The 23,723-nt window shown below is 48.3% G+C and overlaps 4 protein-coding genes and 1 long non-coding RNA gene across 11 annotated transcripts in view; 1 reads left to right on the top strand and 4 right to left on the bottom strand.

The window, feature by feature from the left end:
- Positions 1-1,997: 1,997 nt before the first annotated feature.
- On the bottom strand, positions 1,998-8,473 carry LOC112139416 (transcription initiation factor TFIID subunit 9). Of its 2 annotated transcripts, none has more exons than XM_024262205.2 (13): positions 7,197-8,473; positions 4,979-5,088; positions 4,817-4,856; positions 4,318-4,346; positions 4,184-4,247; positions 3,851-3,900; positions 3,752-3,778; positions 3,633-3,681; positions 3,506-3,561; positions 3,309-3,365; positions 3,018-3,071; positions 2,635-2,723; positions 1,998-2,562 (listed from the first exon to the last, which is right to left on the bottom strand). In XM_024262205.2, exons 2-13 carry the CDS (start codon positions 5,079-5,081, stop codon positions 2,548-2,550), a joined length of 633 nt encoding a protein of 210 aa, XP_024117973.1. In that variant the 5' UTR covers positions 5,082-5,088; positions 7,197-8,473; the 3' UTR covers positions 1,998-2,547. The 2 variants fall into 2 exon arrangements, with proteins under 2 accessions (XP_024117973.1, XP_024117972.1); XM_024262204.2 differs by having other exon boundaries at positions 7,217-8,473.
- A 155-nt stretch (positions 8,474-8,628) lies between these two features.
- On the bottom strand, positions 8,629-13,174 carry spns1 (spinster homolog 1 (Drosophila)). Of its 2 annotated transcripts, XM_024262203.2 has the most exons (12): positions 12,910-13,174; positions 11,635-11,841; positions 11,495-11,560; positions 11,279-11,415; positions 11,032-11,183; positions 10,887-10,953; positions 10,521-10,663; positions 10,110-10,452; positions 9,970-10,035; positions 9,793-9,891; positions 9,360-9,528; positions 8,629-9,290 (listed from the first exon to the last, which is right to left on the bottom strand). In XM_024262203.2, exons 2-12 carry the CDS (start codon positions 11,834-11,836, stop codon positions 9,220-9,222), a joined length of 1,515 nt encoding a protein of 504 aa, XP_024117971.1. In that variant the 5' UTR covers positions 11,837-11,841; positions 12,910-13,174; the 3' UTR covers positions 8,629-9,219. The 2 variants fall into 2 exon arrangements, with proteins under 2 accessions (XP_024117971.1, XP_036072046.1); XM_036216153.1 differs by lacking the exon at positions 12,910-13,174 and having other exon boundaries at positions 11,635-12,434.
- Positions 13,175-15,539: 2,365 nt separating this feature from the next.
- Positions 15,540-20,952, top strand: LOC118599882. The gene is made up of 2 exons (XR_004949425.1): positions 15,540-15,575; positions 20,109-20,952. It is a non-coding gene; the product is annotated as an uncharacterized LOC118599882 (long non-coding RNA).
- Positions 16,019-21,944, bottom strand: LOC112139411 (nuclear factor of activated T cells 2 interacting protein). Of its 4 annotated transcripts, none has more exons than XM_024262197.2 (9): positions 21,818-21,944; positions 20,815-20,913; positions 20,676-20,736; positions 20,487-20,607; positions 20,137-20,214; positions 16,826-17,045; positions 16,613-16,757; positions 16,448-16,545; positions 16,019-16,368 (listed from the first exon to the last, which is right to left on the bottom strand). In XM_024262197.2, exons 1-9 carry the CDS (start codon positions 21,827-21,829, stop codon positions 16,207-16,209), a joined length of 996 nt encoding a protein of 331 aa, XP_024117965.1. In that variant the 5' UTR covers positions 21,830-21,944; the 3' UTR covers positions 16,019-16,206. The 4 variants fall into 4 exon arrangements, with proteins under 4 accessions (XP_024117965.1, XP_024117966.1, XP_024117968.1 ...); XM_024262198.1 differs by having other exon boundaries at positions 21,707-21,842; XM_024262200.2 differs by lacking the exon at positions 21,818-21,944 and adding an exon at positions 21,649-21,672.
- A 73-nt stretch (positions 21,945-22,017) lies between these two features.
- Positions 22,018-23,723, bottom strand: part of sgf29 (SAGA complex associated factor 29) — a 4,911-nt gene continuing 3,205 nt past the window's right edge. For both annotated transcript variants that reach the window (XM_024262201.2, XM_036216154.1), the window contains exons 5-10: positions 23,651-23,715; positions 23,457-23,586; positions 23,235-23,381; positions 23,127-23,162; positions 22,890-23,052; positions 22,018-22,601 (exon numbers count right to left, since the gene is read on the bottom strand). In XM_024262201.2, the coding sequence (XP_024117969.1) occupies positions 22,485-22,601; positions 22,890-23,052; positions 23,127-23,162; positions 23,235-23,381; positions 23,457-23,586; positions 23,651-23,715 (658 nt within the window). In that variant the 3' untranslated portion in view covers positions 22,018-22,484. The remainder of the gene's footprint in view (positions 22,602-22,889; positions 23,053-23,126; positions 23,163-23,234; positions 23,382-23,456; positions 23,587-23,650; positions 23,716-23,723) is intronic.

Below are 23,723 nucleotides of genomic sequence, written 5' to 3'. Positions count from 1 at the left end.
AATTGGTATTAGATCATAGTACTCCCCTCCCTAACCGAGATACGCCTCTTGATTTAAAATTTTAAAAATTTACAATTTTTTTTAATGAATTTTTATGTGTAAAAATTAGAATTTTAGCTCAATAGCTTCTAGGTCATGTGATCAATTGACTCAAAATTAGTGTTGGATCATAGTACTCACCTCCCTAACCGAGATACGCCTCTTGATTTTAAATTTTAAAAATTTTCAGATTTTCTATGAATTTTTATGTGTAAAAATTAGCATTTTAGCTCAATAGCTTCTAGGTCATGTGATCAATTGACTCAAAACTAGTGTTGGATCATAGTACCACAGCTATGTAAGATACACCACTTGATTTCGAATTTAATCTTTTATTTATATTTTTTAGGAATTTTAATATGTGAGTATTAGCTTACTGCCACCAAACACTCTCCGTGTTTTAAGTATATCATCTTTTATTTTGAAAATAGGAAGTCAGTAAAAGCCTCATCCGTTTTCTGTGTTACCGTGTTCCCCGTAGACACACCAATGCTGGTGCTCTCAAAATGTTAGAGCACCTCTCTCGGGGTTGCACTGGACCCGGACCCCGTGAGAGGTTCACCCTGACCGAATGTCTGTCGAATATCCAACGTTAAACTAACTTCACCTCGGTATCAAAGCCGCAGTGTTGATGCTCCTGTAATTGTCCCGTAACCAGCAGGGGGCAGCAAACGTCACCGGAAGAGCTTTCTTGTTCCATCTTTTATTTTGTAAGAATCTTCACTGCCATGTGTGCTGGATTTCAGTGGAAACACTTTGTGTAATTTTATAATTTTGTTAATTGTTAAAAGATAAAAGTTTCCTAAATAGATGAAATATTAAGTCAAAACAAATATTATAAATGGTAAATGGCGTATACTTGTATAGCGCTTTCTACCCTCCTTCGAGGGCCCAAAGCGCTTCAGTCACAGACCCATTCACACACACATTCACACACTGGTGGTGGCTCCGCTGCCGAACACTGGCGCCAACTTCCCACCAGAGGCAATTCGGGGTTCAGTGTCTTGCCCAAGGACACTTCGACACATGGGCGGGAAAGGCAGGAATCGAACCCGCTCACTTCTGATCAGGAGTCGACCGCCCTACCACTGCACCACGGCCGTCCTATATATTATTTAGAAGCATTTATTCATTTTTATTTGCAGAACCTAATTTATTACATTCTTTATTGACCCTTTTCACGTGACGTCACACATCGCCGGAAAGTGATGAGTCTCTTCCTGTACCTATTGATCAGAACGGCACAGCTGACAGCTGAGCGCTTTTAAAGCTATTTTACATAATTAATAAAAGGCAACATGACCAATTGTTACTGAAATGTGTCGTCAGTAATCCTGCAGTCAGATCAGCAGCTCAGCTGATCCCCAAATATATATTAAATATTTAATATGATATTAAACGAGTCGTGGATTATTTCGTGGATTATTTCGTGGATTATTTCTCTCCGATAACACGGTTATGGTTAGATAAAGGTTACAAGAACTTCACTGAATGCTGGAATCTGCTGTAGTAATGTGTGCTAATGCTAACGCTAGCATTAGCTTTGGCTATGAGTCGTGGAGCTGCAGAAGATCTATTTCACCAGTTTAAAGTTTCCTAAATTTCCGTTCTCACATAATCCTGTAAACAGATCTAAACTCAGACATTCCAGCGTGTCTGAGATTAAAGTCAAACTTCTTCCTGTTGTGATGTTTTCTCCTGCGGTCAGTGAGCTGCTGTTAGCTCAGCCCAGGTTCTAACGTCACGTTTTTGTGCTCTTATTTTGTTAATTAATACTGAATTGTCAATAAAGATTTGTACTTTGAAAAAGTCTTGTTTTGAGGAGTGAACCACAGCAGCTGCAAGTTTCTTTAAAAAAAGATTAAATTAATGTTTTTTTGATCAGAACTGATCCTTATGTTTATATCTACCCCCCCCCCCAACAATCTTTTTTCTTTTATAGAATAACTGCAGAGTTGTCAGGTTTTCTCGTTTATTGGAATGGGTCTCCATGGCAGCAGTAACCATGGTAACCACACACAGACATTCTCAGGAGTCGTCAGTAAAGTGAAGCTTAAACACGAGATGCTCGGACCTTCCTGACCCCCCAGAGGAGATCCAGGACGGTCGAGCGGCAGACGGAGCGTGGACCGGACCGGACCAGGACGGAGGCTGCAGAGACAACTGCTGCTGTATCACAGTGAAGGAGGATTATTATGGGATAGCTATGGGAGCCAACCAGGAACACTAGAAACTTCTTAGGAACAGGAACGTTTTCAGGTTCAAGTTCTGAAAACTCTAAATCATTTCAACTTTCTTCTGAAATCTATTCAGATTTTAAATTTGCAGAATTTTGTTTTTTTAACAATCGAGTAAAACAAATCATTTCAATCAAAACATTTTCTTTTACCATAAGTGCATTCATTCAATCTTTTATTCTGAAATATCTCTGGGATTTGTTTTGGGGGAGGAGTCAGTCATGTCAGTCAAGGCCTGTTTCCGTGGGGGGGTCTCCCAGCATGCACCGGGCTAGCTGTGGTGGATCTGAAAGGAGCGACATGGTGAGATCTGCAGCTCCACAGAACAGCGTCACTCATGGTGGAGGGCGGAGCCTACCGGAGGCTGGTTCACGTAGTTACTATCGTCGTCATCGTCGTCGTCGTCATCGTCGCTGAAGCTCGGACACGACGGCTCAGGGGTCGATCCTGCAGCAGGAGGCGGGGCTCATTAGCTTCTTCCACTGATGTGACTCATGAAAAGTTCTTTGGCGTAACCATGGTAACCGTGGTGACTTTTATTAACTGAAGCTTCTTTAGTTTTAGCTACAGATGAAAGTCTGCAGACAGCAGCTCGAGGATCTGAACGCTTATTAACCTCCCTAAAACATTTAAAATGTTTGTTTTTAAAAATATGAATGACATAAAACATCAAACAGAAAAACGGATTTTTGGAGACCCCGCCCCTCCCTCACAGGAAGTGCCCCCGGTCATGTGACTCACTTGCGTTGTTTGGACTTGGAACCACGTTCAGGTAGTTGCCAGACCCAGGGGACTCTGAGGAAACACAAAGTCAGTCAAAGTAGCTCCGCCCACATCATAACCCTCCTCTGACCAGCAGCTGGGTCAGCTGACCCCCCCAGCATCTTTTTCTTTGCTCACGTCCAGCTGAGTGTCACCTGATGACATCACGTTTATCTGCATCAATAGGTCGGTAAAAGGAGGCGGAGCCATAGCCATGGACCAATCAAGCATCAGTGCCACTAGAGATGATGAGCGGCGTGGAGGACTTACCTACGTTCACGTACTCGTGTAGATTATCTGAGGAGGAGGAGGAGGAGTTCTGCCCGTCTTTACGTCGTCACGAGAAAGAAACAAAGAAATCAAACTTTGAGAATTTGGTTTTCTCCAAAACGTCCAGAAAAGTCTTCATCAACAGAAGGCGGAGTCTCAGGGTTCCAGTCCAGAACAGACGCCACAGGTGTGCTCACCTGAGCAGGGCATGGAGGCGCGGCTTTTTTCTGGGTCGTTTTCTGGCAACACGATTCTGCGAGACAAGAAGACGACAGTCAGCGTCTGCAGAGCGCAGCAGCCGCTGCAGCAGGGGGCGGAGCCTACATGTATCCGGTCTCTTCGGGGTCGCTCTCTGGCCGCCCCGGAGGCGTTCCTGCGGGAAACCACAGACGTGAGATTCCGCTGCGGTCCCGGTCCGGGCATGCCGCGCTCACGGGCCTTACCTGAGTTCTCGTAGCTGGGGTTGCTCTCTGCGGGGGGGGACCAGGGGGAGGGGGTTAGTCCGGGTTACGGCTCCAACAGCAGAACAACAAAAAACTCACCGGTTTCTGTCGGGGTGGTGGGCCGCAATCCAACCTCATCAGCATTCGGGCTGAAAGCAGAAAAAACCTTCAGACTTCCAGAACCAGACGGGTCCAAAAGAGCAGAGAAAGTTCCGAAGAACTCTTAGAACCTCATCAGTCGACGTGAAAAACACGCTGGCACCTTCTAGACACCTGATGACCAATGAAATCTGGAAGAGATGGAGCCCCGCCCACATACCCCCCCACTAAAGATTTTCCCCCTGAACTGTAACTCTTGAAAAAGGCGATCCAGAACTCTGCGGTTCTGAAGGACCTTCCAGCTGCTGTTTGTCAGGTAAACATGAAACTCACTACGGAGACAGCATGACGGACGAGGGGTGGGCGGGGTTTCCACCCAGAAACGGCAGCGTGGATCCTGGGATCAGAGAAGAAGAACACAGTCAGGGTTCTGCTCCCGGCGCCGAACGGCGCTGAGCGACACTTACGTGGGTGGATGATGACGAATCCTGAGTTCCTGGGAGAAGAGAGAGAGAGGGACGGGTCAGACTAGGTCAAACGGGTCAAACGGGGTCAGACTAGGTCAAACGGGTCAGACGGGGTCATACTGGTTATACGGGTCAGACGGGTCAGTCAGGGTCAGACGGGGTCAAAAGGAGTCAAAAAGGTCAGACAGGTCAGGTGGGCGTTTAGACGGGTCAGACGGGGTCAGACGGGTCAGACGGGTCAGACGGGTCAAACGGGGTCAGACTAGGTCAAACGGGTCAAACGGGGTCAGGCTAGGTCAAACGGGTCAAACGGGTCAGACTGGTTATACGGGTCAAACGGGGTCAGACTAGGTCGAACGGGTCAAACGGGGTAAGAAGGTGTCAAATGGGGTCAGAAGGGTCAGACGGGTCAGACGGGTCAGGTGAGCGTTCAGACGGGTCAGAAGGGGTCAGACAGGTCAGGTGGGCGTTCAGACGCCCCAGAGGTGGCGGTACTTACGACACGTCCTCCTCTGAGGCTGACCCCTGGCGGATGTGAGCTGCAGGAGAACAGAAAACCGTCAGATCTCAAACCACAAACCCGAGTCGGACATCAGCTGTGAGCGCCGCAGAGAGCGGCCTCTAACCACACGCGGCCGCAGGAGGCGGGGCTTCCTCTCACCCATGGGGTCTTGGTTTGAGCAGTCCACACAGACAACCAGGAGCAGGAAGATGGCGGCTAAGACGGCGGCCGACACCAGGAGGAGGAACCAGGAGACCTCCATGGTTCACCTGAGGAGGTCAGAGGTCAAAGCAGGTGATGGTCAAAACCTCAGAGACCACATCCACAGCAGGGCTGAAGCGGGTCAAACCCAAACCAAACGGGCTAAACCAAGAACCGGGAACACTAGAATCTACAGAGCCTTTGATCTTTCTGTCCGTCGGTGGTGGGGGGTCCCGGTTCTCAGAGTCTGACTCCTCCTCGTGGCTCCAAAACGAAGCAGGAAGTGTGATCTAGATTTGAGTTTGTGGTGCAGATCCGCAGGAAGTCGTCAGGCTTGGCTCCGCCTCCACACATTAGACGGCCCATAATAGCGGTCGGTCTGCTTCTCGAAGACTGGAGCTTTCCAGCTTCTCAGCCAAGAAAACTCACATGTCCATGTTTTTAAAAGATCAACCAGAACCAGAGTAAGAACCAGAACCAGAAACAGAGCCAGAACCAAAACCAGAAACAGAGTAAGAACCAAATACCCAGAACCATGACCATGACCAGAACCAAAGCAAGAACCAGAACCAGAACCACTCCTTTCTGAACTACTTCAGCAGAGGAACAGTTGACAAACGTCCCAGTCGGATGCTCATCGGACCAGTACCTGCTGTCAGCTTCACCTGAGTCAGATTTTTCTAGAGTCCAGAACCAGAACTGAGCAGGTTCTGAGTCCACCCACCAGAAAGACAACGCTCTGCTTCCTTTCTGTTCCCAGGAGTCCAGAGACAGAGAAGGTCTTCTCTCAGTGTTCTTGTTTGTGGCTCAGATGTTCAGCAGCCAGAACCCTTCAGTCGCGGCGCCGTAAGCCCGCGGCGTCGTACGGGTCACGCCTCCAACCGTCGTTATCTTGTGCAGAGCATCGTGACAGGAAGGAGGCAGATGCTGCGGCTGATCTGAGCTGGAGCAGCTGCTCCTTCCTGCAGTCTAACCGGCTCCGATCTCACGCTAAACCCGATCTTCACTGCGACCCAGAACGTTCTGACGACTCCGTCCCTCTGCTGATTCAGAACCTCCGCTCAGAACTGCATTCACGTCAAAGACCTGTTTCAGCGGTTCTGAGTGGGTCAGAAAGACCCTATACTGATCTGACCGAGCAAAGCCTCAGATCCACCTGAACTCTGACAGCACGTCCAGAACCGAGTCCAAACTACAGGAAGAGCTGTTAGAGATGATCACAGTTGATAAAAACAAAAAATGTGAACGGTTCTGGTCCACCCGACCCAAGCCGTGAAGAACCAACAGGTTCAGAAGAGAAAAGGTCATTAAGAAAATCAAAACGGGGGGCGGGGGGGGGGTCCAGCTCTGATCTGGATCTCAGAACCAAATTTAAGTTTGGGTTTGGATCGCAGGACAGAAGTGGACCCACAGCAGAACCTCAGAGACTTCAGAGGACAAACCAGGCAGCGACTTCCTGCTGGTGAACCTCGTGAAGCAGTCGGGTCAGAGCAGAACCTCGAATCCGAACAGAACCTCAGTCGGTCAGGGATCTTCGAGCTCAGACGAGAAGTTCTCAGAGTGGTAGAGTTCAGTCCTGGTTCTAAAAGGTCACATCATCATCTGCAAACATGCGGACTTCTCTCTGACAGACGAGGCCTCCTGCTCGTTCTTCAGGTGCTTCCTTCCTCCGGTTTCAGCAGCAGCACCTGCGGCGGTGGCGGTAGCCGCCATGTTTCCTGCGTTCAGACCTGGTTTCATCTGAACTCAAAAAGCAGCTTTCTCAGCGTTTGTGGATCCTTCCTTTATGAACGGAAACACTCTGAACTTTTAGAAAACTGAAGTTTGATTCACTGGAAAAACCAAACTAAACAGAGTTTGGATTCTAAAATGTTTTTGAACTAATTTAATTCAGGATCCGTTCCGCTGAAAGAAGCTTCGGTCTGAATCTGTCAGATCTCCAGGAAGTGGATCTGATCTCGTTCTGTTGCTGGTTCTGGACTTCAGTCTCTGGTTCTGTTAAAAACACGTTTGTTCTTCAAAATAAAAGCCCAGAACTCGTCTGTTCTGTTGAGTTCTGGATCAGAAAAGGGGATTCTTTCTGGACCTTTCTCTTCAGCTCCAGAACCGCCTCGTGGTCCAGCAGCTGAAGTTCTGAGGTCTTTAGGAAAGCTCACCTGTGAGGACGACTTCTCACCTGTGAGGACGGCGGCTCACCTGAGGGGCGGGGGGAACCGGGAGAGGACGGAGGGATGCTCGGCCTGCAGGTCTTCACACGCGCTCCTCACGGCGAGGCCACCATGTCTCAGGATGTCTTCGTCTTCGCGGCTTGCGCTGTCATCCAGGCTCCGCCCCCTCAGAGAGCTGCTGATGGGCACCAGGGTTCAGGTGTGACTCACCAGGCGGTGCTGCTGTGTGTGGGCCGATCAAACTGCCCGCCGACACTCTGCTGCTGGAAATGTGAAGGGGGACTGCTGCACCAATCAGGAGGCGGAGCCGAGACGGCGGCTGTGAAGAAGCTGCAGCGCTGTGAGAACGCTGCTGCAACCGTCTCTACATCCTCCCACCTACAAACAGGAAACCACACCGAGGAGGGGGGCGGGGCCCCCCAACCAGAACCGCTCAGCAGAGGATCCAGTCAGGCCCAGATGGAGACCGGGTCCTGAACCAGCCCAGCACCAAGGAGAAAACCATCTGGACAATAGAAACCAGACCAGACTTCTAAAGCTCCGCCCCCTCTGAGGACGCCGTTTCTGCAGCTGAATGAGACGACCCAGTTCTCCGGGCCTTCACCTTCACACTTTATTTAAGCAGAACTTATCAGAACAGAACCAGTGGAGTCCCACAGGGATCCAGACATGAACCCTCCTTTTCCTTCCAGATGAATCATGGGAAATGTAGGTCTGTGTGTTAAACTGTCACATTGATCCGTCCTCTGACAGGAACTGATTTTCAGGCTCAGGTTCTGGTCAAAGTTCTGCTCTGTGAGAGTGGGTGGAGCTTGACTGCGTGGGGGCGGGGCTGTGTCTCCCAGACGGTTCCTATTCATCACGAGCTTCCCCGGAGATGGCCTCAGAGGTCATCAGAGGTCACAGCTGAAGGTCATTGGGATCACGACGGGTTGGGTGGTTCTGGTCCAAATGCTTGAATAACTCCCCACTTCACAGGAGTCAGAACCGATGAGGCTGCGAGTCGGCCGATAAGAATCTGACAGGCAGCGCTCGTCTGCAGCTTCCTGTCAGCAAACCCCATCAATCCAGCTGCGTCTGCAAACAGCTGAGGCGCCGTTTCCAACCGACTGTTGGAACTCAAGCGGCTCTGCAGAGCTGCTGCTTCAGCCGGTTCTGATCCGACTCTGAAGAAGCAGTTTCTGCTGACGGAAACGTCTGAACAAAAGAAACGGACGGATTCCTGGTGAAGACGACGATCTAAGATCAGCGGTGAAGATGATGAAGACATCGGTTTGGTTGTTATGGAAACGGGACTGTGACGAGGCTTCAGTCTGGAATTCAGTTTGAGTGTCTGTTTTTGTGTTTTCTTTGTTTGTATGTTTTTTTTGTCTTTTTGTTTGTTTGTTTGAACACAGACTCCATACTCTAAAAACAAAAGTTCAGACGAGCTGCAGAAGATTAGATTACAAACATTTTTTATTGTTTTAAAAAGATAAAGAACTTATTAAATGAAATAAAACAATGTTTTTAAAAACACAACACTTCCTGAAGTTCTGCATCCAGAACCTTCAGGAATGAGATTAACTGAGGTTTAGGACCGCTTCAGAATTATTATCTGGATTATTGACGGCGTTCTGGACCGGAGGAGTCCAGCGGTTCCGGACCGGAAGAGTCCAGCGGTTCTGGACCGGAGGAGTCCAGCGGTCCCGGACCGGAGGGGTCCAGCGGTCCCGGACCGGAGGAGTCCAGCGGTCCCGGACCGGAAGAGTCCAGCGGTTCAGGACCGGAGGAGTCCAGCGGTCCTGAAGTTCTACAGAAAACTGCTGCTGAATGAAAGCGTTGATGAAAACGTCCGAGGGTTCAAACACCTTCACTACAAACTCCTGCAGGTACAGCGGAAGCTCCGCCTCCCTCCTGATCACAGATCAGCTCCGTCTCTGGCCAAAGCGCCGCCTGCAGGCCGCAGACAAACGGCGCCCAGAGGCGAGGAAAAGTTCATAAAACCCGTAAAAAGTTAGCGTTGTCGTTTCCACGGTGACGACTCCAGGGTCAGATCAGGACGCTGGACACCGGCACGCGGGTGGAGCGGCCGCTCTTCGGCACCACGATGGGCCCGTCATCTGGAGACCAGAATCAAAGCTTTATGGACCTGGAGCTTCCGGGTCACGGCAGCGGGGACGCCGTCTCACCTGTGGGGGCGTAGTTCTCCGCTCGGTTACGATCTTCTTCGATGAAGAGGGCTGTGGCCAGGAAGAAGGCTCCGCCCACCACCGCCACGAAGGAGCATAGCAACAAGGAGAGCTGCAGGGAGCGGAACTGCCAGAGGAAGGAGTCCGTCCTCCGCATGGAGTCCGACACCTGAGGGGGAGGAGCATGAGGAACAAGGGGAGGAGTTTACAGGACGTTCCTGCTGAAGCTTTGAAGGAAAATGATTGTCTCACTTAAAAAGTCTTAAATCTTTAAACAACTAAAAACTAAATATATTTTTTAAATAAATTCTTGATATTTAAAAATGTCTCTTTTGTTTTTTGTGTCCTGGGTGCTGTGATGTCACGATGATGTCACAATGATGTCACGATGATGTCACGGCTGCACTCGGCGCCACAGGAAGTGTGAACCCACCACTCCTATCAGGTACGGACTTCCTGCGTCTCCCAGCAGGTGTGAGATGACGATCTGCAGCGCCTCGGCCGTGGAGCGGCGTGTCGGGACGACCACGTACTGCGGGTCAGAGGAGCAGAGGCGGGTTTGAAGCCGTCAGGCGGTTCTGGACTCAGAACAGGAAGCGGCGGTTCTTACCAGCAGAATGTCGGCCACGATGGCCCAGTTCATGGAGAGGAAGGTTTCCCCGAAGAAGATGAAGACCTGCGGACAAAGACGTCCTCTCAGTGAAGTGAGGGCGGGGCTTAAAGAAAGGGGGCGGAACCAGAAACACTCACATAAGTGGCGATGGTGCTGGACTGAGCAAAGACGATGGCGAGGTAGAGGAACGGCGCCGACAGCAGCAGACCAGAGGCGCAGACCAGAGGGTCGGCGCGGGCCGTCTTGGTCCTCAGCAGCCGGCTCACCTGCACACCGCTGGCCACGCCCAGCACGCCAGTGACACACGTGATGATCCCAAAGATGAGACTATCCGAGGAGGAGCAGTGCGCCTCGGAGCAGGGCGCCTTCTCCCCCGTGAAGACGGCCGCTCTGAACAGGAAGGTGGGGGCCCAGAGCGCCAGCGAGCCCGTCACGAACGCCACCGCCGTGAAGCCGAACGTGGACAGCACGAAACTGCGGCTGCAGAGAGAAACGCCCGTCAGCTTCAGCCGCGACTGCGGTTCGGTTCCGACCCAGACGCCTCCTACTTCCTGAGGAGGGCCCGCAGGTCCGTCAGCCAGCCGGTCCGGTGCAGCTGCTCCTCGGCTCGCGCCTCCACCGCTCCTCGCTTCGGCTCCTGGACCACGAACAGCAGCAGCAGCACGGCCACGCCCCCCAGCCCCGGCGTCACCTGCGACAGAGAGGCGGAGCCACTGAGGAACACAGGTAAAACCATCCGGTGGATGGGAAAACTGATCCTGGAAAACTGATCCTGGAAAACTGATCCTGGAAAACTGATCCTGGAAAACCGATTCAGCAAATCAGAAAACAAAATTTAAAAAACTCCAGAAATCTGGACAAAGACAACTGAAGAAAACGGGTTCAGGAATGCGGGTCAGACCCGCTGGACTCACCCGCAGAGCCCAGTGCCAGTTCTTCACCGCACTGCTGACCTGAGAACCCACGATGTAGCCCAGACCGCTGCAGCGAGAACAGAGGGGGGTCAGGCTGACAGAGGGGGGGCGGAGTCAGAGAAGGGAGCGTGAGGGGAGGGGCTACCTGCCCACCGGGATGGCGAAGTAAAACAAGGACAGCATGTTGGTCCTCTTCTCCTTCACGTACAGGTCAGCGATGATGGTGGGGGCGATGGTGGAGTAGCTGGCCTCCCCGACCCCCACCAGCCCGCGGGTCAGCAGCAGGGCCCAGAAATGCTGCAGAACAAAGGGACACCAACGCTTCAGAGTCCGGCCCGGATCACCTGACTCTGGTGCTGATGACATCACAGAGTCCACGCCGCTTCACTCACCTCCTTGGGGGTGTAGGAGCTGGCGAGCGTCACCACGGACCAGAAGCAGATCCCGACGCTCATGAGGTACTTCCTGTTGTACCTGTCGCCCAGGTACCCGAAGCAGGGCGCCAGGAACATGTAGCTGCAGATGAAAACTGTCGGAGACCAAGAGAACCGGGTCAGAAAGTGGGGCCAGAACCCGCACGAGCCCGGGGCGCCGCTCGGACCTCTGACCTGTTTGCAGCAAACCCGACTTTCCATCGTCGATCCCGAAGAAGTTCTCGATTTCGGGAAGGACACCTACGGAGACACGGCACAGGAATCACGGACACGCCAGCTTCCTGTGACGGCGCCATGGCGGCGGCCGGTCCTACCCGCCACGGTGAAGCGGTCCATGTAGTTCAGCAGGTTGATGTAGCAGAGGATGAAGACGGTGAGCCGCGCCCGCATCGCCGACACGCCGCTGGCCGGCGCCTCCGGCTCTGTCGCCGGTCTGGAACGCTCATCCGGACCGTCCGCCTCGCTGTCGGAGGAGAAGAGCGGCGCCGAGTCCGACGTCTGCTCCGTCAGAGACATGACCGCTGCAAAGGGGCGGGGCCAGCAGAGAGAGCTCATCAGCGTTGCCAGACAATTGTTTGTGATATTGGGCCAAATAAATACATAAAACTCAATTGAATCATCTGCAGCTGAAGTGGCTCCTCCCTCGAAACCGCCACTTCCTGTTCTTTTCAGAGTAAAAGACCTGCCATGAACAACAGCAGGGCTTTTATTTTAAAAAGCCAAATCCAAACAAGACTCTAAGGACATGAAGGAGTTAAAGACTGCAACGAGATTAGAACGGCTTCAGGAAAACCATCAGCAACAGCAGGGAAGAGTCCCGGGAATGATCCGGGAAGGAATACTGGAAAAACGGAGTTAGGAAAACGGATTCTGGAAAAAAAATGATTCAGGAAACAAATACTGGAAATCAGTGAAAAAAAAAAGAACAAATCCAGAAAACAGCTTTAAGACAGCTGTAGAATGTGGATCCTGGAAAGTAGATCAAAGTAGAATAGAGTCAGGAAAACGGATTCAGGAAATCTGACGCTAGAAAACTGAGTCTGGAATTCTAAGTGAACAGAACGAGAAGATCCACTGACTCCCAGGAGGAGGAAGCAGAAAGGAGAAGAGAGACGGACCGTCTGGACAGAAGTGACCACACATGACCACAGACCTGAGGAGGAGGCGGAGCCTAACGGAACCAGTCCAACGTTCAAACATGAAACAGTCTGTGGTCACATGACAGGAACCATCAGAATCACACTTCCTGAAAAGGATCAGGAATGAAACACAAACTACAAAACGACACAAAAACAACAAAACAAAATCAAGGAAATAAAATCAAAACAAACAAACTGTCACAGCAGAGACCAGATGTGGTTTCACATCCAGAATCTTGACCCTCTTCAGGTTTTGGATCTGGATCAATCCGGGATTCACGTCAATTAACCGATCCCAGAATTCCTTTGGGAACCCCTCTATGGACGTGGATGATTCCCGCGGCTCGGACAGGCCTGACCCGCGGTGACCTTTGTCACGCGGGTCCCGATCAGCCGGTCGGTAGGACCGAAAGCCTCCCCCGGTTCCTCATCATCACGGCTGTTGTTTACCTGCAGATGAGTCGGGACCGCCGCTGCTGCTCCGGTTCGAACCCGCCCGGAGCCGCTGCTCACTGCGTTGCCATGGAAACGGCTTCCGGTTTGGGGGGCGCGCGGTTTTTTTCTTCTTCTTTTGTTGCTGTTAGAACACCGTTAATTACCGTCCGGAGAAACTCTTCAGAAACGAAGCTGCTTCACCGCCATGACACCATGACGACGCTGCGGCTCCGCCCCTCACGTGACTGACTTCATCACGTGACCGGCCGGTCTCCGCGTCGATGGAAATTTACCCTGAAATAAAAGTGAAATTCACAGGAATCTGTGGAGAAATGATCAGAGTTCATGTCTGGACATGTAACAGCTTCTGAAGCTTCTCCAGGTTGAGTCTGTTTTAGAATCTAGAACGATAAACAGTTACAAACAAACAGAGTTCTGATGGTTTGGTCAAGTTTCAGGAGATCAAAGCTAAAGTTTAACTAAAGTCACTTTCTGCAGCTGTTTCATTTATTTATTTATTTTTAATTAAACATTTTAAAGACACAGTGAAAAAATACAAGAAGATAACAGAATTCTAAATAAAAGTCACAGTTATAAATGGTTTTGAAATGTGTAACTGTTGAAAACAAAAACTAAATAACATAATTTTATTTATGTGCTGTAAACTGTAAATAAAGACTAACTGAATCAAAAAGATAAAGACAAAATGTGTTTTATTAAAATGTAAAAAAAATCCATAAATACTGGTAATACTGTTTTCAGCTTTTGTATTTTTGAAGCAGAAATTAATTTTAGGTATTGCTCTTTTTCCAGGTTTAGTAAGAAACATTTAACGTTTTTTATTAGCAAATTTACTGTATTGAATATGAAATTTAGCCATGAATAAAAACACATGAAAAAGAAACCATCATCTTTGTGTTCAAAATTATGAAAACCAAACATTCTGTCTTTATAAAAATCATTAAAAATAGATTCAGAGATAAATGTTTTTCCAGAATTTGTACTTAATCACAGGACCAACATGAATGACAGGATGTTTCAGGATGTTTCAGGTTGTTTCTGGTAGAACGTACAGCTGATATTTAACTCTACTTTAAACTTAGATTTAGATAGTAATACTTTTGGGATCAAATCTGTGGATTTGTTGGAATGAGATTTCGTTGACTTTGTTTGACGTGGTAGAGATCAGACTTTTCTCCATTCAGTGTTAGATGTAAAATGATCCCAATAAAGATCAGCGGATGGAACAGAAACAAGATCAACTAGGAAGAAAGTTTGGATTTTTGGGTTCAAATATTTCGCAGAAGCAGCAGAAACTACGGAGGAGCGCTGTAGGAACCGCTGAATAACATCCAGAGCCAGACCGTCCGGCATTGAAACACTGCTGCACATTCTTTGAGCGGACTCGTGGACATGTTTCTTCTTCCTGGATCAGCAGACGGACGGCTGGAGAGACTCGGACTTCCCCAACTGTGATGGAGGAAACAGAAGAAACTGTCATTCTAGACATGAACACATTTACAGGAAATCAGCGGTCGATTCCTCACAACGATGAAATCCACTAAACTGGAGACAAACATCAAACTATAGACGGTTTCACTTCTCCTCCGATTACAATAGTCCAGAAAACATCAGGGAGAAACGACTGAAGGATTTTCTGGACAGTAATCAACAGTTTGTCTCAGAAACAAACTTTTAAACTCAAACTTTAGATCCCTTTAAATGGGATCCAAACAATCTCCAGGTTTTGGCTAAAAATCAGGAATTATCTGGATCAGGGCCGGATCATCAAGTTACCGTGACAACTGAAACCTGTGGGAGGCCAACAGTCTGGATGTCTGGACTTTGGTTCCACAGGGTTCAGTTCTGGGCCTTCATCATGTTATCAATAACATTTATAATATCACAGGACTGAAGTTCAAACTGTTTGCTGATGACACTGATGTTTAAGTGATTTTTTACAAAAACTTTTACACACAGTTGCTACAGAACCGGGTAAAAGGAGAACCTGGTTTGATGTGAATAAACCGTCACCACATTTACACAAAAACTGCTTCTTAGTTTCAGTATCCATCAAGTATCATCCTGGACTCAAGTACAGACTAACGGAGCGAATTGAAACTAAACGTCGACATGATGATAAAAGCAGCTCAATCACATCACTTCCAATATTCCTCAGAACTTTGATCATAAAGAAAACCAAATACGACATGAAATCTATGAAACTTGCCACGCCTACTGAGTCTGCTGTGAATGGACTATAAGTCATGGTTTCCATGGCAACCACTCCCACCAATCAGGAGTGAGCTTGTTCAGAGGACACACCCCTTCCACTTGAAAGCAGGCGACACCAAATCTGTCCCCGTTTGAAATGTGGACGAAGCTCCGCCTACTTTTACTGAAGCATTTCATTGGTCAGTTTGTAAAAATATATATTAAAAAAGAGGATGTTAAAAAAAGAATGTTTAATTATGTTTAATAGAATGACTGATAACAGCTGATTATTCACATAGAACTCTTTGGGATTTAGGGAACTTCCTGTTCTGGGTAATAAACACAAACGTTGATTCATGACGACCAAACCGTTCACATTTCATAAAGAACTTATCCTTTTCATCTGTAAACGGTAAATAAACATGCTATGAAACTTCAGAGTATCGATATGCCAGTTTAGTGCTCAGGTCAGTGTATCCGTTTGTCGTATTTCATTTTATTCTTGTTTTTTTATTTGTTGTGTACTCTTTAATATATATTGTTATTCACATTTTATATGTAACTATTTAAGTAGAAACTTGTTGAACATTTTGTACAACTGCTTCATGTAATGTAAACTTCAACTTTTGTCAGTAAAAAAAAAGGGAACTTCCTGTGTGGAACGCCAGGGGGCGGGTTCACTCAGTCCAGTTCTCTGTGTACAGTCAGTGGATCCAAACTAATTACTTTTCTAAGCTGCAAGACCCCCCCCCCCCCCCAATAGGATGTTCCATCAATCCTCAGGTTTTGACAGACGCGTTTCTGTTAGCGACACCACGGAGCCGCTTCACTTCAGAGTTCACCTGAATCAGTGCAACCAGACCCCTGGTGGTTTCCAGGTGAACTGCAGTGGCTCCAGAAAGTGAACACAAACGTTTCAGTCGCTTTTTTATTATCACTAAAAGTGAACAAAAGGAGCTGATGAGCAGCAGTTTGAGTGCAGACAAATATTTAAACGATCTTTACAGTCCACAACTTTAAAAAGCTGTTTGAGTTTCTGCTGAAGGAATCGTCTGAACCTTCAGACCTAAAGTGACTCGACCGGAGGAGCTCAGGAGCTCAGATCCAGACTTCCACGATGTCTCCGTCCTCCATGTCCAGCTGCGCCGCCGTCTGCTCGCCCGTCACCCGCGTCCCGTCGAACTGGAATCTGGCCTTGGAGCGAGCGGCGGCCTCCACGCCGGACAGGTACTGGGAGAAGATGGAGGCCAGCGGAGCGTCCTGCAGGGAGGACGGGAAAGGTTGGTTTGGGTTCAATCGGATCGGAACCAGGACGGAGGAAAAACCAGCAGGAACCAACTCTGAGGACGGAGAAGCTCTGTGAAGATCCGCGGTCTCTGCTCTGCAGCCGCACCGTGATGCTGCTGCTCTGCTCCTCTGTCGCCATGACGACGCAGTCTGAGGACCGGGACACCAAACAGTGACCAGGAGGAAATCGAAAGGCCACAGAGGTCGTGTGACTCACCGATGATGTCAGCGATGCCGAGGCGGAGCTCGTCCACCGTAAGCTGTGGCGAAAGCTCCTCCTCCTCCCTGAGCAGCAGCAGCTGGGAGGGCGGGACCTTTAGGATGACGGACAGCTGGCCCAGCACCTCCCCTAACGGCGTCGACTGAAATGACAAACAGGGTTCTGCAGCGAAGTGCAGGCCGACCCGTCGACGGTTCTGCTGGAACCTACCGGCAGAACTGGGACCCTGTGGATCTCCGTCCTGCAGCGGACCTTCAGGGACATCCTGCAGGCCGGGCTGGAGGAGGCGGGCCGCCGCCGAGCGCCGGGGGCCTCCAGAATGATGATGTCATCGTCCTCCTCCACAGGCGGGGGGGTGCAGGAGGACAGCGAGGGGCCGGACTTTGGAGAGAGGATGGAGCTCGCCGCCTGCAGCCGCCGGTTGATCTCACTGTGGGGGAGGGGGTCATTTACAGTGAACTGGTGGAGGTCGAATGAAGCGACCTGTCACTCTGAAGTTTGAAACGGCATCATCGATGACATCATCACGTGACTCCGCCTTAACGTCTCTGTCTTCCAAAGCTTTACTGCAGACGGATCTAAAGAGAAACTCGGAGCTCCGGTCCTGTTTGGACTGAACTCCTTTTGTGAGTTCAGAGTTTTTCCGCCTGAACGTTCGTCTGAGTTCAACTTTAAAGACATTAAAAAACACAAAGACCACACAGATTACACACACACAACTTTAAATGACAGCAGTTCCAAACTAACTACACAAGTCTTTAAAAATTGTGTGGCGTTAGTTTTAAACTAGGGGTGTAACGGACCACGGATGATCCGTGATCCGTACGGATCAGAAGCCACGGTTCGGGACACGGTTCGGACACGTGTGTACCGCGGACCACTCCGACCCCCACCCCCAGCGAGCGCACACACCTTGGGCTCTCATAATTTTAATCATTGTCCGTTCACATCAATGAAATTCTGTCAAATTCCTGTAAATCCTCTTTGTTTTGACCAGCGCTGAAGTAACAGCTTCACGGTTATTTCTTAAAGTCTGTTCCTGAATCTCCCGCTGCGTGTGGGCGGAGCTTTCAGAGCTTTTCCTGCATAGAGAATTTGGTGTCGGCCGCCACCAGCTCCTGGAAAAGGGGGGATGTGGCTGATTCTAGGAGCCCAGACTGAGAGAGAGTCCACGGAGACCCGAATGATGACAAAATGATACAACAGAAACAATTATTTCAGTAAACCAATAACCAATATATATTCGCAAATATTTTGATTTTAATGTCAACGTAACAATACTTAAATATTTTGTTTTGGAAACATCGTCTGTTGACTCCCCTCCTCTAAATTGAAAATGGTTCGGTCCGACTGGACTTTACTTCCACAGATGCGCTGTTTATGACCGTCAGACCCACAGAGTTGGAGGGAGAGAAGACACGCTTTAAAATCAGGAGTTTAAACACCTGATTTAGAGGAGAACCTCCATGAAAAAAGAAAAAGGAGACAGTCTTGTCTATTGCCGCGTGGAAAGGGGAAAGGAGAGAGTGCGCATGCTCGTAAACGGACAGAGGGGTGGGAGTGGGGGGCATCCAGTTAGTTGTAAGAGTTGGAAGTGATGAATTTGAGGGTTTTGTTAAAACATTTGCCTGAGGCTTTTGTATGGAGCTTCAAACTAGAATAATTAGTTGTTTTATTGTGTATCAATATACGGTTTGTTAGTGGCTCAATTAGTTACATTACATTAGTTAACTAATGGCTCAATTAGTTACATTGAGCCATTTATGTTTTATAATGAGGTGATCTAATAATAGTAAAATATGTAAATTGAAAGAATGTTCAATAACGTTTATGAAATAACCACAATAATAGTAAAATAAACTTGTTAAGGTATACAAATCTGAAGTCCCCACGAGACACCACCACCTTATTTTAAGCCAGGAAAAACCCTGCAGCTTCCGTCACAAACTTTACTCAACTTGACGCGGATGGATAGATATCAGGTTTATTTAATGTTAAGACCTGAATAAAAGCATCAGTACACGTTTACATTTCTGGATTCAAAGAATCTCAGAGTTTGGAGAAGCAGCTGTCTATTTTAAAGCATTATTTTCTCTCAGTTTGTGTAGATTTGGTCACAAGACATGCAAATGTAGTCAGAAACTACATGTTTTAGTATTTTGTTTGTGTTCAAACTCTAAAGATATTCTGTTTTAATAAATAGGTGTCAATGAGCAAACGTTTTAATGTTGCATATATAAATATTGTGTGTAGGAAGTACTTTATATTGATACTGAATATATGATTTGAAGCATTTCCAAAAATTAGCTTTCATATCGTTGTTGTCGTATTTATTTTTTTTTTTAATATTCAACTGATCCGAAAAATGATCCGAACCGTGACCCTAAAACCGTGACACGATCCGAACCGTGAGTTTTGTGATCCGTTACACCCCTATTTTAAACTGATTCACAGTTGTGCGCATGTCAATTTTATTTTGTAGTTTTTGTACATGTGAATACTAGAACCTCTAATCAATCAAAAAGAGTCAATTCCCTTTTTTTAGTTAAAGTATGTGCCAGCCACTAATTATCTGCAAATAATCATAATATGAAATCAACACAAGATTGTACATTTAAATGGTTTATTTTTAACTCTTTAAAGGTCTAAACCGTAGTTTTTGTCTATATTTGAATCTTCTGTATTCTCAGCTTGAAAGACTTCCTGCTGCTTATTTGGTCTCATTATAATCAGCACGTCTCCCATGTGACTCTTCCTTTATTTAGTCATTTTTCTATGTTCCATTCACACACTAGACAGAAAATTATGCAAAAACTGAAAATTCCATCAGGAAAATTGGATTCATTTTGCTGTGGAAACCCCAAAAATTATTATCAAATTGTTTTTATGACATAGAATGACACTTCTAGGTGTAATTTTATAAAAACAGCAAGAATCAAACTTGTCAACAAACTAATCAACATGATTCTGAATGAAAATACAAAACAATCCCGGCTAAAGTCACTCCGGGCAGCATAAAATAAGAATTTCTCACTTCAACAACTGACTTTTTTCATTTTTTTACTCTTGAATTTTCTTTACTGTTTGTTAAAAACAAATGTTTTTTTTGGAGAGGTTTGATCCAGCAGGAGTTCAGGTCGGCTGGAATCTACACAGGTGGGGGCGTGTCTGTCCACTCTGAACTCCTCCCGGTGGGCGGGACTTTCACGGTGAACCGCAGAGTTTCCACAAGTTTTGACAATTTCAGTGCTTCTTATTGGGGAATTGTGTGCCGGACCCCATCCCAAAAGGAAATGATGGTGGGTTTCCTCGTTATTGAATTTCTAATGGCAGACAGCTCCGGTTAGCTCCGCCCCCCACAGTGGCTGCACTGCTGCTGCATTACAATCGTCAGATTGACGTTCGTTCTCTGCCTTATTTATTCAAATAAAAGATCGCTTCTGTCCAAAAACTACAACTAAATCCCAGATTATCTCTTTCATTCTGCCTGCAGACGGAACCATGAAACCCAAACTACTCACCTGGTCTTCTGCCGGACCTTCCTGGACTGTTTCTGGACGGGACTCTCTGGGGGGGGCGACGGGCAGTGCGGCGTTTCTCTGTAATGCAAAAGTGTTTGATCAGAACCGCATCCTGCAAGACTCGGTTTGCATCCCAAATTCTGGTTCTGGATTTCAAAGTGGATCTAAATGAAATCTGATCCAAACTATATCTGATTACTGATCGAGTGATCACAGAGGATCAAACATGACGAGGAAAGAAGGAAACAAACTCCAGCCTGAACCGGCTCTTCAAAGAAGAGGAGGCCCAACACAGAACCCAGAGGAACTCCGGCGGCTCTCAGGTGGATCAAAGCACGTCTGGTTCTTACACACACTCCTCTCTCGGTTCTGCCAGGTGGGGTCCAAACTCCTCCTCCGAGTCGCTCAAACAGACGACCTCGGCTGGCTCCTTACAGGAAAACTCCGCCCACAGACAGTCGTCAGCATCGTCTGCAGGGAGACAGAACGTCAGGAGGAACAGAGTCTGCTGCTGGAAGCTCCGCCTCCTCTAATCTTACCTGCGTTTTCATTCTCGTTGAACAGAGAGGTCGTTGGCTTTAGCTGCAAGCCGCTGCTCACCTGAGCGACAACAAACATGGCCGCTGTGGTCAGGAAGGCGAATCACAGCGTCTGGGACGCGGCGGGTCGCCCGCTTACCTTGTTGGAGTAGATGGGGACCGGCGTGATGGCAGACGGGTCGAGGATCCGCCGCCGTTTGGGGGGCGGCTTCATCTGCTGAACGTCGCTGTCAAAAACCTGAGAGGGAGGCGGAGCCAAGGGGACGGCCAAACGAGTCCGTACGGAGAAGCAGAAGGGACAAAATACAGACATACTTGAATTTGTTTACAAATAAACAACGTTTAAATAACCTCTCACATGCACATTCATTTAATTTAAAACTGTCACAAATAAAATCTGATCTGTCATAATGAACTGTTAGCAAACAGACTTTAATCCGTTTAAATCTGTCAGAGTAAACAAGGAACTTCATTTACAAAAGAATCTTCAGCTTTGAAGAGCAGCAGCTAAAAGTAACAATTTAAAGTTGAAAAGTTTTCAATTAGATGTAAACTGAAACATCTGTTATGACAGGTAGAAGAAAACCACGTGACAGGAACCCGGAAGCGCTCGGGTTAACGGAGCTTCGTGATTTTTTCATCGATTTTTGTCTATTCGTATAAAAAAAGGTTTAAAAAATATACTTAAAGATGAAAAACCTTCATTCAGAATCTTAAAAGCTTCGTCAAACTCAAAGACTGTTTCAGAAACGAGGACTGAAAGTGGAAAAAGTTCGATCAGAATGTTTACAAAATATAATTAATACATAATCATAAAACTCGCTATTCGAGCCTTTTGTCACAAGCCTGAAAGTCACCATTTAATTATAATGGTTTTAAACCGAAACAACATAGAAAGTTTTCCTCAAGAATAAACAGTAACTCGGTGTTTCCATGTTAGCTACCCGCAGACTCTTATTGTGAAAGGACCTGCCTGATCCAAAACCTAAAGAAATCCGGGAATTCTGAGGCTCCGAGTCCCCAATGTTCACCTGGAACTTGTAGTCCTCCCACTCAAACACACGCCGGCACCTGTGAGCCGAGACCTCCGCCGCCCGTGGACGGCTTCAGCCCGCAAAACACGGAGGAAAGGCGCCACTCACCGTTTCCGCCATGGTTCTTTTCGCGCCTCTCTGTTGCCTTCACGCACCCTCGGATTTTAGAGGATTTAGCGGATATCAGAGAATAAACACTTCATTGTTTGATAAAGCAAATCTTACATCAAATGTTAAAATCTTATATCCGGTTTGTCTCATTCTTGTTTGATTTTAAGTGTTTTTTAGGGGTATAAAATGCGACAAGATTAAAAAGTAAAAGCATTTATTATGGAGTCAAACAGTAAAATGTACAAAAACAAATTAAAACTCAATACCAATCATTTTAAAAAGTCAAATATTTTTATTTAACTTGATGTTTTGTTTTTAAAAACGACAGCACGGTTCAACCTCTTTTTTCTAGCTGATGAATTGAACCACGTTTTGTTTTGTTGAGGAGTCTCACTTTGATTTGTTTTTTTAAGTACTTTTTCTGACTGTTTTTGTGCTTTTTAGGGTTAATGAAGAATTTTGCCCTTAATTTTTACAGTAGAAAAGATGCATGTAAATGAGACTCAGGAAGAACCACTTTAGAGGTTCTGAGTTTGAACTGAACAAAAACCAGCAGCAGTTCCTCTCATGGAGCACAGGTGGCGCTGGAAACCAGGTTTGGTTTAGGCTGTCCCTCCACAGAAGCAGGATCAGAGAAGTCTGCAGGCAGGCTGGCGGGCGGCGCTCATTTCTTCTTGTTCTCCTTGCAGGCGACCACGTAGCGCTGCGCCACGTTGAGCGGCGGAGAGTAACCGTCGGCGTACGACGTGTCCTCGAACAGGACGGAGTAGTCGTCCTGAGGCTGCACACAAACACAGCAGGACAGTCAGGTTACGTACCTGTACGGTGCACGGAGACGCTGGTGTTTAGGCCCCGCCTCTCTTTTGAGAGACTAACCGTAAGGGGGCGGAGTCACACACATGCTGTGAACACTAAAGAATCTTTACGGGATGATGCTTCACTCTGAGGTGTTTTTCTCTGACCCAAAGCTGGAGGAGCTCTTCTGACACAGAACCAACAGAGTTCTGGTTCTGGTCTGACATTGCACCACAGAGGAGGTGGGGTTTGATGCCTGGGGGGCGTGGCTCACCCGGTGAGGCGGCGTGTGGATCAGCGCGCGGTAGAAGCAGGTGGTCTGCGGGTACAGAGCCAGAACCAGCTGGTCCTTGCTGAACAGGGCCTCGGGGTCCGTCTCCGGGTTGGCCTTCCACTGAGGGAGGGGGATGATCCGGCGCCGGCTCAGCGTGTGCCTCCTGACGGTTCCACACACAACACTCAGAGAGCTGCTCTAGAACCCGACCAGACGCCGGAACCAGACAGAACTCACTCTTTGCCCTCCTCGTCGATGTCGTCCACCTCGTACCTGCAGCAGAGGACACGAGTCAGAGCCCACACGTGCACGCGTGTGCGTGCATGCGTCCGCCGTGCGCCTCACTTGTTGGTGGAGTGGCTGTAGCTGACCACCTCCGCCAGGATCCACTGCTCGTCCCCGTCCACCACCTTCACCCGCGCCGCCACCTTGTCGCCCTGCTTGGCCACGTAGTCGCTGCTGGCCGGGATGGCGCCGCACAGGGGAGGGGGGCTGCAGGGGCCGGGGGGGCAGACACGTTAGTGATGCAGCAGAACCCAATGGAAGCCGTCTCTGTGTTCTGGACACCTCTCTCCCGGCTTCCCGATCCACAGCGGCAGCGTCATGGCGGACTGCTGCAGGAGCGTCATCAGCACGCCGCGCCGCATCGTCTTCCTGGGGGGGTCGTTGTCACTCTGAACCCGCGCAGACTTGGCGGCTGGAAAAGACGGAGTTCCTTAGAAACCGGAGCAGACAGAAGAACGGGGGATGGCTGCACGCACCGATCCGCCGCTCCTCCTGCAGAGACTTGATCTCGGCGATCTTGTCCAGAGCGCGACGCAGGATGCTGGCGGG

Source organism: Oryzias melastigma, linkage group LG17, assembly GCF_002922805.2.
Source record: "Oryzias melastigma strain HK-1 linkage group LG17, ASM292280v2, whole genome shotgun sequence".
Lineage (NCBI taxonomy): Eukaryota > Metazoa > Chordata > Actinopteri > Beloniformes > Adrianichthyidae > Oryzias > Oryzias melastigma.
This window is presented reverse-complemented; position numbering and strand designations above follow the sequence as displayed.

Bases quoted from the DNA above. Each gene is read 5' to 3' on its own strand.
- LOC112139416 (XM_024262205.2), bottom strand. From the start codon at position 5,081: ATGGAGGTCTCCTGGTTCCTCCTCCTGGTGTCGGCCGCCGTCTTAGCC. The intron at 4,857-4,978 runs GTGAGAGGAAGC...GTTCTCCTGCAG, and splicing joins CTCAAACCAAGACCCCATGG to CTCACATCCGCCAGGGGTCA. The intron at 3,779-3,850 runs GTGAGTTTTTTG...CCCCCCCCGCAG, and splicing joins CACCACCCCGACAGAAACCG to AGAGCAACCCCAGCTACGAG.
- spns1 (XM_036216153.1), bottom strand. From the start codon at position 11,875: ATGAGCTCTCTCTGCTGGCCCCGCCCCTTTGCAGCGGTCATGTCTCTG. The intron at 11,184-11,278 runs GTGAGTGAAGCG...TTTGTTCTGCAG, and splicing joins GCTCCTACACCCCCAAGGAG to CATTTCTGGGCCCTGCTGCT. The intron at 10,954-11,031 runs GTAGCCCCTCCC...TTCTCGCTGCAG, and splicing joins TTCGCCATCCCGGTGGGCAG to CGGTCTGGGCTACATCGTGG.
- LOC112139411 (XM_024262197.2), bottom strand. The intron at 17,046-20,136 runs GTGAGTAGTTTG...CCTCCCCCACAG, and splicing joins AAGGTCCGGCAGAAGACCAG to TGAGATCAACCGGCGGCTGC. The intron at 16,758-16,825 runs GTAGGTTCCAGC...TTGTCATTTCAG, and splicing joins ACAGGGTCCCAGTTCTGCCG to TCGACGCCGTTAGGGGAGGT.